A 19,736-nucleotide genomic window follows, 5' to 3' on the forward strand; every position below is an offset into this window, starting at 1 on the left:
TGTATTCTTCTTCTTTTGGATTGACTATGCCCATAACTATAACTTTGCCATTACCAAAACTCTCAATGTGGCGGAGTATCTGCAACAAAAAATCCCATGATGCATTTGAATGTACAAGCCCAGACAAACAACAAACTACGAACTAACCCTAACTCTCACTAAAAGGGTGTGAGGGCTACTTTAATTTAAAATTACTAAAAAGTGTAATAATTTATTTTAAATTATTAATAATTTTAAACTCAAGTAGGTCTTGTACCTACTTGAATGTGTGTAGACGCTACAGGTTTACAGTCTAAAGCTCACCAGGTGAGGGCAGTAATACGCCCTCGAGCCCAAATAGCCGCTGCAAAGCAGCCAGGAAGAAGAGAAAAGCGAGAGTTGTGCTTGTTTATTTCTATGTTAACGAACAGGCTTGATGACGAATAAACTGTCTAATTAGTCCATGTTTTAAACGGGTACGATTATAATGTGTTATTATTACTGTGGGTTCTAAAACCTCGGTCTGGTCGACGTTACGTTATACAACGTGGACGTTTTTAATGGTGATGAAAAAGTCGAACAAAAATAAAAATATCGCAGGAGGTCGTGTGCACGAGTATGGAAATGCCACAAGAGGAGGTAAGTTTTAGTTTAGCTCAGGCTACTGCGTTGTCACTAATGATGCACTCAATTTTAATTTTAGAGCATGTTCACGTTTCATATGACAATTCCATTGGAAGCTTCAAACTCGTTGACGTGTCTGGTTGCGTGGCAAGATGTCTGTCATCTCTGATCGTGCACGTCTTGGGGTCAATATCTAGGCGAATGAGCAATTTAGTGTTTTAATGATGCATCGCTCATTTAGTTCGTGCAACGTATCCTACAAGAAGCCTTCTTTGTTTTCGGGTTGAATTCTTATTGTTTGCTGCTGGTAAGCATAACGGCTACCTGTTGATATGAGTGAGGGTAACGTTACTTACTATATAGTGGTCTAATTTCAAAATGTAAGGACTGACCTGCCTCTTTGCATCCTGATATTAACCAGGTCATAAGGAGTCATACAATAACCCATGCAATTGAAGAATGTACTTTAACATGTCAAAACAATTTCAACTTTAGATCCATACATACCAACATCTTCTGATTGACATATGGTTCCAATATGTCTACTGCATCGACCCTGTCCCCAAACCTTCCATATCCCATCTTTCTAATCTGTATAGAAACGGAGTCCTGGAAGAAACAGAAGCTGGTTCAGATTCACCAAGCATTCAACAGGTGGGTCTGTTTGTGTGTGCGTGTGTGTGTGTTGATGTTTTACCTTACCAGCATTTTAACATTCTAATCTATCATGTCTAAGTCTAGATTTTCTATCTTTCCTGCTTCCTTCATTTACTAAACTGTGGTTCCTGAACTGCCATTACTAATGTCCTATAATATACCACACACCTCTGCAGAGAATGGCGACGCATGGCTACCCTATCTATAACTACGTCAACCTCTCTGTCTCTGTATGGCCCTGAACCTGGCCACTGAAAAGGACATGTTAAGTGGGGAATTCTGATCTGTTCAGAGTTAAATCTAACATGAAACCAAGGGTGCAGATCTCATTGCAAATACAACTTGGCGAGGGGGGGGGGGGGTGGTGTAACATGTAACATGTAACATGTAATATTTTCAGACTGAGTATTTTCTGGAGGGGACATCAATAATATCACCAACATATATCAAATGATCGCTGTAAAAGACCGCCATTAATAGCAGCTTATAATATATATAAATCACTTTTAGGGTATGACTACGCACCAATCGTACATGCAACGGTTCAGAGTGACCGCTGAGCAAGATTCACAGGGGGGGACGTAAGCAAAACATTACATACATCACATACATACATTCAATAATAAAGTGGTGCTTATGTGTGACTTAATTCGAAAGTGTAGTCGGCTTCTAATAAATATATATCTTCAATCGCATACAGTTAGAAATAATTTATATTGGGGGAAACAACTTCATGTCTTTCAGAAGTTGGAGGGGCCACGTCCCCTCCATGCCCCCCGGGGTCTGCGCCCATGCATATCACCCATGTAAGTTGTATCTCAGTTTCGCTCTGATGCATAGAACCAATCCCTATGGTCATAACCGTGGTGTAACCGTAATATCACACTCGAGGGTGTGTGCATTACGTCATTTTTGACATTCAGTGATGCTGAGCTGCTAATATCATTCATATTTGCATTATTGTCTTGCCGATAATGCCTGAAAACCATACTGCCTGGGGTAATATTGCTTGACTATAAACAAAGTTATCTGCTTATCTGCCATATAAACACATTGCCTGTTCACCAAACAAAAAACTGTGTATCTTCCCAAACGACCAAACTGTTCGCACAATTAACCATGAGGCCAATTTTTGTGACCAGTGATCCGGTGGACATTGAGACCCTGCGGAAAGCAGCCGTCAGTGATGGAGGACTGCTGACCAATGAGCTGAGGAGAAAAGTGTGGCCCAAACTTCTCAACATCAACGTGTATGATCTGCCTCATAGGCCTGGTCCGTGGTAGCATTTACCATCCCCATAACTTGCAAATAATTTTCTCCTCTAGGAAAATTTGTATGGGCTGATCAGACAGTCTGATCCAACCTGCTCTGCTGGCTTTACTCAATCATCTCCAATATAATTTGGCACAATTCCTTTGTTGAAGCAATTCAGCCCAAGGTCATTTAGTAGGAACGCTTTTGCCAAGGATGCAAACAATGGCAACACCGCTTTCTTCTTTTGGTATAAATGTACGTCTCGTGTGTGTGGACCACATAACTGAATCGCCTTAAAAGTACAAAGAATTTCCTTTCAGAACGACCAAACTGCTATATTGCTTACATTCTAGGAAGCAACCTAGTGATTTCAGCTAATTGTATTTGAAACAGATGTTTGAGTGATCACCCAGGATAGTTTATGAATATAGATATGAATACTTGCCAAAATGTTCAGTGTGTGCATTCTTTTTTAATGAAGGTCGAGATGTGAGGGAAAACCACAAGGATTACAACCAAATTCTTCTAGATGTCAGGAGATCGATGAAACGGTTCCCTAAAGGTAAAGAAATCAGTTGATATGGGACTCTGTTTGTTGTCATTAACTCATCGGGTTACAGGCGATCAGTCAAATTTGAGTCTCCTTATCAATGGTTCATGGATGATCCACTAACATCTGGGCATGTCATCTCCTCTACAGTGATTTTCTTATTTTATATCCCTATTAATTTAAGCTTTACTATAAGATTCACTTTACTTAAAGCTTCTTATACGTACAGAAAATAGAAAGCCCTCTCTATTATTGCTCTCTCTATTGCCATGTCTCTGTTCCTCTGTCTGCCTCTCTGTCTGTCTTTTCTCTCTCTAGTGCCATATCTCTGTTCCTCTGTCTGTCTGACCCAGTGTCCCTGTGTAGCATACACAAACCATGTCCAAAGAAAACACCCCAAAGGGCAGCTAAGAGGGACCATCTCTGTGTGTCTCTCTCGCTCCCTCTCTCTGTCTCTTGGTCTCTGTGACGCTCTCGCTCACTCTCTCTCTCTGTCTCTTGGTCTCTGTGACGCTCTCGCTCACTCTCTCTCTCTGTCTGTGTCAGGCATGCCAGCGTCCCAGCGGGCGGTGCTCCAGGAGCAGCTGACGGACATAATGCTGGAGGTGTTACGCCGGAACCCCCAGCTCCACTACTACCAGGGGTACCACGACGTGGCCGTCAGCCTGCTGCTGCTGGTGGGCGAGAGGACTGCCATCGCCATGCTGCACACGCTCTCCAACCACCACCTCCGGTAGGTGCTGGCCGGGCCCCGGGGCAGACCCTTGCGCTCTCGGTGACCAATAGCTAGTGGCTTGTAGTGGTTCAACGGATCACGGATGACCACGGATCAGCCCTCAAGGTTAGGAATGCAAGTGATCCGCAGATTGGCTGACTATGAAAATAAATTAATAATAATAATATTTACTATCCATGTTAAAGTATAAGGGTAAAAGCCTCAGATTGCACTTTATTTTATTTATTTTTTTTTGTTATCGATCCGATACGTGACTCAAAACCGTGACACCATTTCTGCTAGTCTGAAATAAAACTAAGAATCAGTACCCCCTTTCACAGACGATAAACACAGGGAGAGGTTGGGTGTGCTATGTCGATAACCGTTGAAAGAAGAATTTCCAAGCATTTAGCTCTTGCTACGACCATAGAAGCATGCACGCGCACACACACAGACCAGAGATGCAAAGTTGAGGGAAAGATGGCAGAGGGAACTGAGGAGTTTTTGTTTCCAGTTTAACTTGCTTCGCTTTAGATAGAAATGTGAACATGATCGTTTTAATCCTGTTAATCTGGCATGGTATTGTTCAATAGGGCGTGTGTTGTTATTTGAGATCTCTGGTTCTTTTTTTTTATAAATGGTGTAGATTTTACCTTTGATCTGTTTGACTGACAGGTAGGCTGTTGTTCATGGAGTTACCATTGAATAAGTATGACGTTGGTTTTCAAAAGGAAAGTAGCTGCTGATGTAGAATCAGGATTAGGATCAGATTGCATGGCATATGTGCTGTTCACACTGTTATGAATAAATCTGAACTGAGTAGCATGGCATGAGAAACTTACTGTGTGGGCTTGGGCAGTATCATGGTATTATGGTTTACCATTGTATTTAGAAATATGTAGGGTATGATGTTAAATGCCATTAAAAAATACAAACGCACCACTTTCTATTCAACTTTTTTCAACTATGTTGCGAATAAAAGAATTGATATGTATTTTGACAAGGTGTTGAAGCAGGATGCAACATCAAATATTCCAAAATAAAGTCTTTGCCGTTGCATTTTTGTTCTGATTTGTTCTCTGACAATGAGTGGCTACAGAGTACCCCCGCGTTTTGACATGTTTTCCAGTAATAACCGCTCGCCCCGCAACGTCCCGACAAAATATTTGGCAGCGTGAAAACGTTTTAAGACACACAGCATTGAAGCTAGACAATGTCATGCATGCTGCAGTGACACAAACAACCACATGCATAAGTTGTTGGGAGTCTTGGGAGTTTCTCGGGAGTCGTTGGGGATTAGTCACACAACGTTCTCAATTTATTATTTTGTGATGATTGAAAGGGAAGGGCTAACCGACACACCCAGTTCATTCTGGAAGTTTCTCAGATGAGCTGTTTATAATGGCTCATCTGCGATGCTTAAAATAATACTTAGAATAATTTGGAATGATTAATCATATACAAATATATATATTTAGTTTTAATTAGAGTAATACAATTACTTATTACCTCACTGAAAGCCTGGTATATTCTTGATATTAACCCCACTTGAATTTAAATGATTTGGTTCTGGGACCTCAAGTTCCAGGTAAGAAGTTAAGACTTGTATCTTGGTACTCCTTCCAGAATATCCAAGCAAACAGTTATTAATATGTCTTTCTTTGCCCCTCATTCTAGGGATTTCATGGACCCTACTATGGACAGAACCAAGCACATTCTGAACTACCTGATGCCAATTTTAGAACAGGTGGACAGAGAGCTCCACGACTTCTTGATCAGGTACACTGCACACACCCGCACACGCGGGCAGATGAACACACACCCGCGGGCAGATAAACACACATTCTTGCCACTAGATGGCAGCATTTTTTCTATTAAAGGTTAATAGGTGACATTTTGCATTAAAATGGGAAAACGACTAGTCCTATGTTATAATTGCGTACTTTGATTGATACGAATTGTGTCCAACATTCTTAAAACCCAGACAAATCTGTAGTTTTACACACTGAAATAGTCTTGTTACATTTGTCGCATGTCAATGGCATCCTCTGCACTTTACTCCCTAACCACTGGGAAGACATTAATTCAGTAGCGACGATATATTTTATGTAGTTTACTACGATGTGCTATTTTGTGGTTCATGCCAGCCACCAGACTAATATTCAGTGTTTCCCAGCCATAGACTTTACTTGGCAAGGTCATTTTTTATATCCGTGCGAGAGAATGACGCTGTCCAGGATCGATAGTGTTTCCCGTACAGTGACAATTTATAAACTATTTAAAATGGTTACTATTGCATTGTAGAGCTACATGCAACACATTGATTTGTTCTCACTCTCTCCCTTTCTCAACAACACACTGACGATGAACCGTCTGTGAGAAGCCTCACACTCTGAATCAAAAGATGATCGAGGGAGGAATTATTGTTTCGGGCTTTTCTCTGCAGAGAGGACGGCTTGTCTTATTCATTGATAAACTGATTTTCGACAGGAATAAGAATTAGGGACCGAAGAACTCTAATCGGATACGCGTTCTTAATCTCAACGAGGACTCGTGAGCTCCACTGGCACCGCAGTCCGTTAACTGCTTTTTACTGGTGTCTAAACTTCTAAAAAGCAACTTCTAAACCAATGAACCACATTCCGGTGTCGCATCGCTGTAACTCAGTGTGAATTACAGCTCAATACCGCAAGAAGAATCTAATTCTGTGGGAAACCCTGTAATGTGTGCAGAAAAATTATAAAGGGGTCAACAACATTGAAGTTACTCATAAAGTTAGTTTCAGTATTATTGTTTTGAATCCTTAAAGGGATACTTCACCGGTGAATATTTGAAGGTTAATGAAGTAAATAGTCATATGTATTATAAATGTGCAAAAAACATTGAAATTGGTTCATCCTAGCCTGCAAAAAAGGCAGAAAGTGGTCTCTCTGGCTCAAAAGTATGAAATCCTCCAACTACCACAGTGCATTGCGCTCGCTGCACCGCCTGCCTGTTTCCGTTTGGAGGGGCGGCTGGTGATAAAAAATGTTGGTGGGGCACAGTAATAGACAGGGGGTCTGGGCTCTGGGGTCTGGGGTCCCCCCCCCATAAAAAAAAATGGAATTTAATAGATTTGATTTCCTGTATTCTGGTGCATTTTGGGAACGGCCACTACCTATTTACCTATTATTCATTCAGATTCATAGCCTACATCCTGACTTGCAGGGCCTGGACAAGCTTACACTGCATATACAGACCTACTTTATGGCCATTCCACCAGCCATTGCTATTTGGCCAATTGTTGTTATTCTGATATTGAGACAAATCATGATCACTGTCCTATAGCGTCCATTTTTTGTGAGTCTCAATGTCTACTTCAAATGCAGTTAGAAATATGGGACAGTTGCTTCATTTTGTTTATATGCTACAGGCCGAAACACTAAATTAATATGCAACTTACTTGCTCCTTTTAAGTATAACATTAGCGATCTATCTCTTCTCTACATCTAGTTGTGTTGCGCGAATGCTGCTGAGGGAGGTAGCATATTTGATTGATTCGCTGAATTGTCCAATCATGTGGTGATAACAAAAAAGAAAAGCGATACCATTGGCTTGGGGCGCACACTGGTGCGACCTGAGGGCGAATTTTCTTGCTCCAATGAAAAGCTGTCTCTGCTTGATAGACAGCAAAAATTTACAAAAATAAAACGTGTAGTGTGCGTTTGCTAGAGTCAAAATAGTCACAGCTCATCTTGAGCATCTACTGTCTATTAAAAATGACATTTTATGCACACAATACCATCTGTAGTTCACCCGTCGACGCCATCTTGTCTTTAAGGCTCGATAAGTAGATGGGTGAACACAGACCTTGCGTGTTGTTCACGGATGTCACAAGCTCTGTGTTCGTCAATCTACCTATCGAGTCTTAAAGATGAGATGGCGTGGACGGGTGAACTACTGATGGTATTGTGTATATAAAATATAAAAAAACAACGCCTCGTTTTATATGTTAAGACCCTTATTATGCTACCAAAGAAGTGTCGTGCTACTTTAGTTTTTACCATAGCACATGCCCCCATCGTTCCAAGTTTATAGCGTTCGGTAGAATCTGCCAAAAAAAGCCAACTTAAGAATGCGTCTGCTTGCACTTTTTTGCTACCAAACGAACGTTCCAACTCACTATCATGCTAAACATGTCCCAGATCCATTTTACAGCGGATTTCTCCTTTGCAACAGGTGCACGCACCTGTTGCACGCACCTGTTGCACATTGAGTCATCCCGGTGCACTGGTTGAACCAGCCGTCTCCCCACACACACACTCACGGAGAGATCTCCTGCCTGAGTGACAATTGTTATTTTTACTTGATTTAAATTTGATGATAAACCGGATTTCTTACTCCCCCTTGTGCGTCCTTGGCTGGGGTGTAGTGTGGCATGTGGCAGAGGTCCTGGTCACAAATACCTTAACCCGTCGGGAACATTATTTCTGCCTGACTCATGTCAGATAGGCATGCTGGCAATGGTGCTGGCACGCCCACGTTTGGAACTACCACGTTCCCACGCAAGATCAACACGTCAAAGTCACGGCTATTGTTATCACTTTGATTAATAGATCCCCTTCTGCAATAATTCATGAGTGCAATTATTATTTATTATGTCAGCATTATTTCCTCGCTCCTCAGCATTTGATGCTGTAAGCACAGTTTTGGTGCCAAGAGACATGAGGGAACTGGATATTGGTTTGACTCGTTATGTCAGTTGGAACATGAACATCAATGGTCCTGTAATTAGCAAGGTAGAAAAAAGACTCTTTGGGGACGAGGGAGAGTTAAAGTGGACTATTGCGACATTGTTAGCTTTGATACAAAGCAATCCACCGAGACCAGTGACCTGAACAGCTGATACCTGTTTGGAATTATACATCTTTTTTTATTCGTCTTGGATGTGGCCGTAATTTGCGTCGTGAAATTAATCTCAAAATAAAGACGAACCTTATTGACCGACAATATGGAGCAATGTTATCAAGGGTCTCATACCGAACATAATTTCCTGTTTGCTTCAACCAGCAGTTACATTCCTCATCTTAAGCCTCAAGAGTTAAGGATTAAGTTAGGATAAGCCTATATTAAACCTGATCACGCTTTTCATGTTGCATGATGTACAAATCCTGTAGCTCTGAGACGGCTATAAGAATCGGGGGGGAAAGAAAACATTGCTAACATTTTGAGCTACGCCTACGCATTTACGTACTGCAACGTCTATCTTGATCCATTATTTTTGTTCTTCTGCAGATCAGAGGTGGGCACCATCTTTGCACTGTCGTGGCTGATCACATGGTACGGCCACGTCCTATCAGAGTTCAGGCACACCCTGCGACTCTATGACTTCTTCCTTGCGTCCCATCCCCTGATGCCCATCTACCTCGCTGCTACGGTGTGTATGTGTGTGTGCTGGGCGGTATCCAAGTCTTTAAAACTGTTCAAACACGAGGTTTAGCAGTTAAACCGCCCAAAAACGCAGCTTGTATAATTTAGCAAGAGCGTGCTGGACTTAAACTGCCATTAACCAATCCAGTATGAGGCTACTAGGCAAGTAATAAATAGATAAATAAATATAAATAGAGTAATAAACCTGCGTTGAATTATGACCACCATCACCAGCCTGCTATTCATAACATCCTGTAGGCTAGCCGCTTGAAGCCAAAAGGCATTATTAAATCAGCGAATATGGCCAACGTTGCCTCAAACGGCATGCCTTTGACAAGGCAGTTTCACCGGGAGACAGGGCGACGTTGCCAGCCAGCTTGAACAGCAAACGCATCGAGTGTGAGCATAAAGGACACCATTGATATAGGCGCCATCATTTTATTCAAGCATGGTGTGTGTGTGTGTGTGTGTGTGTGTGTGTGTGTGTGTGTGTGTGTGTGTGTGTGTGTGTGTGTGTGTGTGTGTGTGTGTGTGTGTGTGTGTGTGTGTGTGTGTGTGTGTGTGTGTGTGTGTGTGTGTGTGTGTGTGTGTGTGTGCGCGCGCGCGTGCGTGCACTCTTTTTGAAGTGTGCGAGTGTTATCTTTTGTAGTGTGTGCGTCATTGCGGCGTGAAACTAGTCCACGCTTCCTCCCAGGCTATCGAGAGCAACAGGCCCAACAACTTACCGCCTATTGCACTGCCTGCCACTCATTACATCCCAATTACTCTGCCCGGCTCACATTAACTCACACAGACCTCTTGTTGCTCAAACCCTTCCCTCTCCTCCTCCGGCAGATTGTCTTGCACCGGGAGAAGGAGGTGCGTGGGACTGAGTGTGACATGGCCATGGTCCACCTCCTCCTCTCCCGCATACCCCAGGACCTCCCTTACGAGCTCCTGATTGGCCAGGCCCAGGCTCTGTTTGACCGGTATCCCCCCCCTCTGTTGGCCAAGAGGGCGGCCCTTCAGTCTCGCACGAGGTAAGGGGAGGCCCCGGTTGGGAAGAAGCCCCCCTGGCGATGGCAGGGCAGGGCGGTGCGGGTGGGGGGCACCGCTCGCACACTGATTCAACTCTGAGGAACAGTCTCGAGAAAGGCGAGCGAGAGGGAGGAGGAGGATGTTGTTTTTCCGAAAGGCTCGCCCACCTATAGTTTTCTCCAGCCTTTGTTGTGGATATTACTTCGGCAAAAGAAGGGGGGGGGGGGGGGGGGGGGGGGGGGGGTATGGAAAGGGCTGCATATTCCTTTCAAGATGTTCCTCTCCATACACTATTTTTTATAATGATGTAAATCACAGACTTTGGTAGGAAAAGTTCCTTTTTAAAAGCACACACAGCGTGAGCACACCCTCGTATCCGGAGTGTTGTTTTCTCTTAATAAGGCGGCCTTTGGGCCCCGGCTTGTTTGTGGCTGCCGGGGTACCAAAGCAGAGGTCATTAGCTGGCTAACACTGCCGAGCGCCGGCCTGGAGAGTTACTCTTCCTTAGTGAGCGGAGACCAGCGCGGTCCTCTGGGCCCAGTCGGGGAGCACCTGAAGGATGAGTCGCCGGTTGAATAAGGATACGGTGCCTTCCACTGCCTCTCCCTCTCCTGGCTTCTTTCCCTCGCTCTTTCTTTGACTTCTCTCTCCTCCTTCTCCTCCCGACTTTGTTCTCTTCTTTCTTGACCTTCTCTCTTGCTTGCTCGCCTCTCTCCCTTCATTTCTTCCGGTCCTTCCTCCCTTGGCAAACGCGCGTGTGTCTCTCTCGTCATTTTTCATCTTTTCCCTCTCTCTCTCTCTCTCCTTCTTATTCATTTCGTCCCTCGCTTCCTTCCCGGGGAAAGTGATCCCCGACTAATTGCCCTCCTCTCGTCCCCTACGTCGTGTCCACTCTCTCCATCCGTCCGAAAGTGCTCCTCTCCATCATCAGTCGGCACACTTTCCCCTTCTCCTCTCCACCAATTAACTCCTTCCTCCTCCCACCCCTCTCACCCATCTACCCCACCTCCCCCTCCCCCCCCCCCCCAGCCTGTCCATCAGCACCTTCCAGAGCTTCCAGCGCTCCACCTTGCACCAGAGACCTGACTCCGTCCTCCGGCGGATCACCAGGGAGAGGGGCGGCTCCGCCTCCAGGCGTGGTGAGAGATGTCCTACCTCAGCGTTTCAGCCCGTCGGTGATCAGGTGCACGAGGGGCCGTCCCAGTGTTCATTACTCTCCAGAAGGAGGCCGTACGGGAGCCCCTCGGATGCCTGGCTAGCACAGTAGTGGATGGCTTTATTTATGGGAGGATATTTTAATTAACATGTTTTTGTTAAGAATCATGTCGTTACTGTAGAGTTAAAGTGGACTGCCGTGGAGATCCTCGATGGCTTTAACAATTGTATACCTTTGACCAAATACTGTGTTTGCCCCAGTAAATGTCTTAGTCAAGGTGGTCAAGGAGCGGGGGGGGGGGGGGTCTCCCCGTTTCAATTAAATTCAAAAAGCTTGATTGCACGACCATTGTTGTGAACAGTATTACCGATGCATTATTGATCTTTATTTTTTACACCTGATGGAAGTATGTTTTCTTTCCCTACGAGTTTTCTACTTTGTTAATGCGTAATAATTAAAAAAAGATTACTATTATTTTTTTTATTTTTAATATACATTGGTGGTCAAGGCGGGGCCCTATTGTTGTTAAGGCAGCCGCCTTAACAACACAGTGCTGGGGGAAACACTGACTGTATTTTGAAGGGATGATAAAGAGGTAGCTACTACTTGGAGCTGGTAATACTTTATATGAATGCTTCTGTCGCCGTTCCAAGCATCATGACCTTTTCTCAATGTCTCCTAGTGTTGCTCATCCCTCAAGCCCCTCTGTGTTCTCCTCCATGTCCTGCTGGCCTTTAGTCGTATTCATCTCTTCCCTTAACCCCCCCCCATGGGTTTGTTGTTAAAGCTAGGGCAGGCCATTTATTTCAACATGCATTGTTCAAATTCTCTTCACAATATGTGGACAATCAATCAATGATAATCTCTGAAAATGCTTTGCTTACTACATTTCATTCCGCCCAAATTAACCTCAACCTATCTACCCGCCTACCTGCGTGCACTTAGCCAGTGCACTCCCTACACACAAGTCTTCCACATGGCGAGGCAGACCTATTGTTAGAGCTCGCGAGCTCGTCATGTGTTTTGGAGGAACCCCCTGATGGGCGTGTTGTATTTTCCCGGTTAGATACTTTGGACAGTGCTCACTCTGGCAGGTTTCTCCGAAAATGTCCGACCCTAGCTTTAACCCTCTTCTCGTCCGACCGTTAACATGCTCCTCCATCCCTCCTCCCCAGGCCCGGGCGAGTGTGCCGTGGCCAGCACAGAGGCCCCGGCTCTGGGCCGAGGAAACCGCATGGTGAAGATGGCGGTGTGGGGCCTGTCCGCCACGCTGGGGGCCGCCGTCTTGGCTGTGGCCCAGACCGCCATGCAGTGGGGGCCTGACGTCCTGCTGCAGCTATTTTGAGGGACAAGGGCGGGCCCTGGTGTTGGACTGGATGACACTGTAACGTAACGTCACACATGAATGAGGAGAATGTTGAAACGTGTGAATGCAGACATCTGCACAAATATGTGGCGGTGACGTGTGTTTATCTAGACGCTGTAGGGCTCCCGGATCACGAGTCGTCGAGCATCAAGAACAAACAATCAAACGATAAGGCTACGCATCTTCCATTGACATACCAGGTGACGCGCACCGACGCAGTAGTTCTGTAACCTGTGTGTGAAAGTGTCCATGTGGATCTTCTTAAAATCATGAAGTCCCCTCAGTTTGGTTTTCTTTGCTCTCTAAAGCTTCTGGCAGAGGCTAAAGCTTTTAGAGGGAGAGGGAGAGAGATGGAGAGAGCGCTGAGTTGGGAAATATTTTCTTAATATTGGCATAAATATTGACTTAACTTTTGGGAAGTTGGTTTTTAGTCTGCAGTCTACTGACTTTTGTCCTTCATTTGCCCTTATTACTCATCCTCACTTAAAAAAATAGGATGTATAATTTTCACGGGTACATGTGCAAAATGCATATCACTTTCAGTTCACTCAACGGCACTTTAATAAACTGTACGCCTCCCTGAGTTAATGTGTGGGGAAGTTTGATCCGTTGCAGTGGACAGTTTATTTTGACCGTACTCCCCAGGCTTTTCGGGACAGCTGTCGGCCCATTGACAGTGAAAGAATGACGCAGGGTCGCATGTCGCTGGTGAATGTCTGAAGAATTCATCAGGTCAGCTGTCCCGCTTCACGTGTTCAGCTTAGCATAGCCTTCTTTTGCCACCACCGCTGCCCTGTGGGAATCCTACACGCTCACCGATCGATCCGCCATCACAAATGGATCGGTTTCCGTTTTGAAATATGCACAGTGTAGCTTTATTTTTGTAAAGTACGTTGCTTAAGAGCCTTTCAGAAACAACATGCGATGCCACCCATCTCTGCCTTCCAACCTGCACAATGTTTTGGCCGATCGTGGATTGTGCAATATTGACTTGTTATTTTTTACCCAGCTCATACTGTCGTCGGGGCAACTGTCAACACAGCTTCCACCTCCAATCAGCTGTCATCAGTTTTCCCCCTGCCGGGCCCGTTTGCACTATTCTCCACCGAGCACGACTGTGTGCTGCTGCACACGCGCCACGGTGGCGTGGAGTGGCATCGGCCCTATTTCCCATTTTTTAAAAGGTTTTAACAGACGGGGCCATACATTTTTTATGACAAAGAGGCCAAGGCGTTCTCAGGGTTGCCATTGCGATGCAGTGACAAAGTTATCCGACTGGTTGACAACCAGCGGTCAGTGGCCTACGTCGCTACGACGTGCAGGGCTCGTTGTTCCAGGCAACGCTAAATGGCTTCGCTCGGGCAAAGTGTTGATCTCCTGTTATGCAATTGACACACTCCACCCAACCCTTTCCATTCATAAGAGCCATCAATCTGCCCGTCAACCGTGAAGGATAACACCTGTGTTGACTTTGCCCAGTCCTATGTCGTCATAGCTGTGTGAACCAATGAGTATTCCCCGAAGGACTGGGCTATAAGTAATACGGGCTCAGGTATCACCACCATGGTACATCTTGTTCTTTGTAAACGTGTATGGTATTTATTGTATGCATTTGAATTTGATATTTATTTAATTTGCTTGACAAGAGTAGCTTTAATTATTTATATGAGAACCACTGATTTGATTGCATTACGTCTGAATGTCAAAGATTCAAAATTGCTAACTTGATTGGTAAATTTTTTTATGAATCTTATTTATTCATTTTAGTGTGCGTGTTCATTTCAGAAACGTATTTTGTCGGATCTCCACGGCTTTAACGAAATGAGATGGTACATCACAATCAAGTATCGCTATGCCTAATGAATGTTAATTTAGAAGCAACTGATATTTCGAATCAAAATCATATAGTAATGACCTTTTTTTTTTTTATGTCTCAAGTCAGGCAACCCACATGAGTGTGTGCCTATGGAGAATGTGCGGGGAACACCACTTCAAAGTTTTTATTTCGTTCAGCATATCACTTGGTGACGACCAAAACCTCACTGTGTGAAATTGTTTCCGTTCACATGCTCTTGTATTATTTGCTCAGCTCACCCAAAGAAACCAAGCCATAGTTATATTTCTTCGACTTGGCACTGTGAGAGGCAAACTACCAACCAAGTCGGTTGGTTATATAACCAGTCTGCCCGAACAGTCTGCCTGCCTAGGTACATGCCCTTTGGTTATAACCTCTAATTATTTTAATAGTGGACATGTTGACATGTCCTAGCTTGTCACGTCAACACACGACATGCTAGGACATGCTGAGGGTTGAATTGAGCTTGTTGGCTTCAGACATTTGAAAAGGTCCCAATATCTCCTATATATTATATACATGATATACATCTTTCAGCCTAGATAATGGCTGGAATGCTGCTTTTTTTTTTTTTTTCATATCTCGTTTTAGGTTTGTTTTACATCACACAGATCCTCAGGGTGGGGGTGGGGTTAGGCGGGGGCGGAGTTTGTTTGGGCAACACATACACACACGGGGTTGTGGTCGTTGTTGGTGCTGGTGAGGCAACTGTGTGTAAGAGGGGCCTGATGTTGTCTTCTGAAGTGAACAATAAATGATTCACAGAAATCCTTCATGCGACTGTGTCTGTCTGTGGTCGGATGGTTTCTTAGTTTGAAGGAATTTTTTTTTTTCACCCCCATGGTGAAGATAACAATTCCTCACAATTAGGCGCTGCAGAGGATGTGTCTAGCAGTACATGCGGGGGGGGGGGGGGGGGGGGGGGTTCTCACGCCAGCACCCCGAGGATGTGCCCTGGACAGATGTTGCTCCTGACTTTTTAAAGGCCCCATTGAACCTGCCTCTATGGACACCTGGGAACGGTCTTCCTTGTGTTTGAAGTGTGTGTGTGTGCGAGCGCGTGCGCGTCTGTAAAAGGGTAAGATACTTGGGCTGCACATCTGTCTCTTTGATCTCCTCGAGAAAGGGAAAGGGAGAGAGAGGAGAGGGGGAGAGAGAGAGAGAGAGAGAGAGAGGGGGGTGAGGGAGGGGAAGGGGAATGAAGCTGGGAACGAAGCGAGGGATCATGTTAGAAACGAAAGGATGGAAGAGGAGGAAGCGGAGGTAGAGTAAAGAGAGAAAAACCTTAAAGAACCCACATCTGGACGTTTCCCTGCATCAGGGAGCGAGAGGTGAAGCAACCACTAAACCCTCGCGTCTGTCAGCAACGTACACGAGGTGAGGGGCTGCAGGGTACCGGGGGGGGGGGTGCTTTGGGCGTCGATGAGCAGGTGTGGAGCCGTGGGTGTGCACATCTGTCGGCGGCCTTATGAAATACACCCTTCAGTAATTGGGCTTGTCTCGTCTTGCAATCTAATAGCCCACATTTACGAATCTCTCTTCCTCCCCTGGCCTCTCTCGGCCACAGACGGCAGCGGAGGAGCTCGCCGGGCCGGGCAGGCGTTGGTTGCAGAGGTAAGAAAGCGGGAGGACTTGTGGCTCTTCTGTCTGAGAGCGGTCGAGGGGTTCACCTGAGGTCACCTATCCGACTGTGACACCAGGTGGAAGCAGATCTTTAGTGTGTGTTTAAGAGTTTGACTCAATGTACAAATTGGATTGGAGTAAGGTTATCTAAATAATGTTTTTTGTTTCATTGCATCATCATTGTACAGTATGAAGAAAAATAAGAAAATGGCTTGTTTAGGGAATTGATTTAGGTTGTCTGTTTGCAAAAGATGCACAGCACTGTGTGTCTGTGTGTGAGAGTGCAGGCGAATATTGGGCACATCCTATGCCCCTGGGTCTGTCTCTTCTCTCTGATGACTCACACATGCTGGAGAGGAAGAGGAACAGGGAGAAATAAGTGATGAAGATAAGATGACAATGGAGATGGAGAACCAGAGGGCTCTCTCTCTTTCTATCACTCACTCACTCAGCCATGGCCAGTCTGAGTCACTAATTACGTGAGCACCTATCCTGCCAGACATGCCACTTCTGGGCGGTTGAAATGTTTATGACATCATTAGCCATGATGTTGTTCATTAGCATCTCAACATATTAATGTCATTATGTCTTTACCGGGCTAAGTGTGTCCCGATGTGACTGATTGATTCAGTCTGAGCAGTGTGAGAGTGTTACCACAACGTTTCCATAATCATGATTATTCAATAGCGGTTATAGTAAAAGCAGGGAATTTTAAGAATCTTAGAGACAAGTGAGACTTGTAGTTGTGCTGTGTTTTTGTTTTGAAATGTATATTTTACAACACACACACACAACCAGACACACACGCACACACACAAACGCACACACACAAACACACACACACACACACACACACACACACACAAACTTAGGCAGTTCACGTCTCCCCCGTATCAGCTCACCCTTTGAACTTCTTTCCTCTGTCAGCCAGCCCGGTAATGATTAGCATCGCCTCGGCGGGAAGGATCACCCCAAACCGTCACATCCCCAGCTCACAGCAACACGTGAAGCGGCAAGGCTGCAAGGTCTGAGCTTTGAACCCCCATGTCTCCCTGCCCCCCCCCCACCACACACACCCACACACACACCCTCCCCCTCCCCTCCCTCCCTACCTTCTTGTGTAGCTGGAGGAATCTCCTAGCTGAATATCAGCTGTCCCTCTCTTCCTCCTGATGCAATCTTGCACCATAATCCGGCTTTAGCGGTTCACACTCATTTCCTGCCTGGCTGCACTTCCATCTCTCTTAATGATATTTGACCTTTCTGCCGTTCACCCTCAACAAGAGGCTTATTACCTCCCTATATATATATATATATATATATATATATATATATATATATATATATAGGGAGGTTGAGAGCGAGGGAGAGGAATAATTATTTATATTATTTTTAATTATTTGGGCAATAATTACTTTATATCTCCAGAATGTTCCAGAAATGTAACACTGCAACGACCCCTCTGCTTGCCATGTGTATGCATGCATGTATGGATGCATACGTCTCTGCACGCACTCATTCATGTGTGTGTGGAGACTTCTGGTCCCTTCATACGTGAAAAATAAATATAAAATGAGAAAAAAAGTACTACAAATGAAGAAACAATCAAATGAAAATGAGGTTGAGTGTGCGGTGGCTTAGGGTGTGGCGACACCCCTCTGGAAGGTCCCGGGACCAGAGCGGGGGATACAACTGGGCCTAGAGCTGGAGCTGGGCCTAGAGCTGGAGCTGGACCTAGAGCTGGAGCTGGGCCTAGAGGTAGAGCTGGGCCTAGAGGTGGAGCTGGGCCTAGAGGTGGAGCTAGAGCTGGAGCTGGGCCTAAAGCTGGAGCTGGGCTTAGAGGTGGAGATGGGCCTAGAGCTGGAGCTGGACGAGAGGTGGAGCTGGGCGTAAAGGTGGAGCTGGAACTAGAGCTGGAGCTGGGCCTAGAGCTGGAGCTGGGCCTAGAGCTGGAGCTGGGCCTAGAGGTGGAGCTGGGCCTAGCGCTGGAGCTAGACGAGAGGTGGAGCTGGGCGTAAAGGTGGAGCTGGAACTAGAGCCAGAGCTGGAGCTGGGCCTAGAGCTGGAGCTGGGCCTAGAGCTGGAGCTGGGCCTGGAGCTGGACCTAGAGCTGGAGCTGGACCTAGAGCTGGAGCTGGACCTAGAGGTGGAGATGGGCCTAGAGCTGGATCTTGACCTGGAGCTGGACCTAGAGCTGGAGCTGGACGAGAGGTGGAGACGGGCTGGAGCTGGACGAGAGGTGGAGACGGGCCTAGAGCTGGAGCTGGACGAGAGGTATGCATGCATGTATGTATGGTGGAGGAGGTGGAGCTGGGCCAAGAGGTGGAGCTGGGCCTAGAGGTGGAGCTGGGCCTAGGCAGCTCCACCCATTGGCTTAGCCCTGAGCAGCCTCTCGTTTAAGTTGCCACTTAGTACTGGACCGGCCTTCACAACTTTAAACCACTGAGATATCCCTCTTGTGTAATCTTGTTTATACACACACACACACACACACACACACACACACACACACACACACACTCACTCCGCAGGGATCAGCCTAACAAGGGACTGCAAGCATATTTTACGGTCGGATGAAATCTGTCTAATTCTCACATGAACACACACTTTCTGAATCATACACAAACACACACACACACACACCCGCGCGCGCGCATTGGGGAAGCGCATTAACAGCAGCTGTGAGCAAGTTTTACGATCAGAATAGATCTATCAGTCACAAGTTGTACACACACAGACACACACATGCCGCGACCAATCTGTCTTATATTCAATTTAAAATGCAGAGCGGAAAAAATCTCTGTAGCTGGCAAATGTCAACAAGGCAACAATTTGTCTTATATTTTGTGGCTATGGGTGGGCTTTTTGGATGGACTTCTATCTATCTAATGTATGTTAGAACCGTGTGTGTGTGTGTGTTTATGTGTCTGGTTGCGTTCATGAAATATGAATTTGCTGGTAAATGTCAAGAAGTTGGCAGCCCTAATGGCCAAAGTGACAAATGATCCAGAACGCTACTGTATGATTTGATTGGTTGAGAGACTGTTGTCCATTGTGATGCATCTATCATCATGTTAGGGGTGAACGAGAAGAGGGCGTGCGTGCGTTTGTGTGTGTGCATGTGTATGTGTATGCGCACACGCACGTTCATGTGTGTTTGGCCCGGGGTGTTGGAGTAAAAAAATGAGGACTCAAATGTCATCTCGGTGGCCCATAGCTACAGATTATGTGCTCCTGTATACTCAGTCGCTCCGTCGCCCCCCCTGCATGTCTGCGCATCACCTCTGGTTGTCTGTCCCCAACCACTACCACTAACCCCAGAAGATCAACGCTGACCCTACAATGCAATGATTCAAGGAGTGTGTGTATACTGCAACGACCCCTCTGCTTGCCATGTGTATGCATACATGTATGGGTGCATATGTCTGTGTTAGTCAGGACTGAGTGGCGGTGGGTTCTCCTCGGCCTGTGGCCAATCACGAGGGGAGTCCTGAGAAGGGGCGGGGGGGGGAGGTTATCCACGGCAGCCT

At 45.7% G+C, this 19,736-nt stretch overlaps 1 protein-coding gene across 1 annotated transcript; it reads left to right on the plus strand.

Annotated features, from left to right (window-relative positions):
* Positions 1–346: 346 nt before the first annotated feature.
* zgc:63863 (uncharacterized protein LOC393372 homolog) lies at positions 347–15,351 on the plus strand. The gene is made up of 11 exons (XM_060043136.1): positions 347–618; positions 1,203–1,257; positions 2,403–2,533; positions 2,997–3,077; positions 3,612–3,798; positions 5,458–5,559; positions 9,055–9,196; positions 10,024–10,208; positions 11,236–11,345; positions 12,538–14,935; positions 14,998–15,351. Exons 1-10 carry the CDS (start codon positions 540–542, stop codon positions 12,705–12,707), a joined length of 1,242 nt encoding a protein of 413 aa, XP_059899119.1. The 5' UTR covers positions 347–539; the 3' UTR covers positions 12,708–14,935; positions 14,998–15,351.
* The last annotated feature ends 4,385 nt before the right edge of the window (positions 15,352–19,736 follow it).

This window comes from Gadus macrocephalus, chromosome 22 (genome assembly GCF_031168955.1).
Source record: "Gadus macrocephalus chromosome 22, ASM3116895v1".
Taxonomy (NCBI): domain Eukaryota; kingdom Metazoa; phylum Chordata; class Actinopteri; order Gadiformes; family Gadidae; genus Gadus; species Gadus macrocephalus.

Coding starts and splice junctions, on each gene's coding strand:
- zgc:63863 (XM_060043136.1), top strand. CDS start 540: ATGGTGATGAAAAAGTCGAACAAAAATAAAAATATCGCAGGAGGTCGT. Junction 3,799..5,457: donor CTCTCCAACCACCACCTCCG/GTAGGTGCTGGC, acceptor CCCTCATTCTAG/GGATTTCATGGACCCTACTA. Junction 9,197..10,023: donor CCATCTACCTCGCTGCTACG/GTGTGTATGTGT, acceptor CTCCTCCGGCAG/ATTGTCTTGCACCGGGAGAA.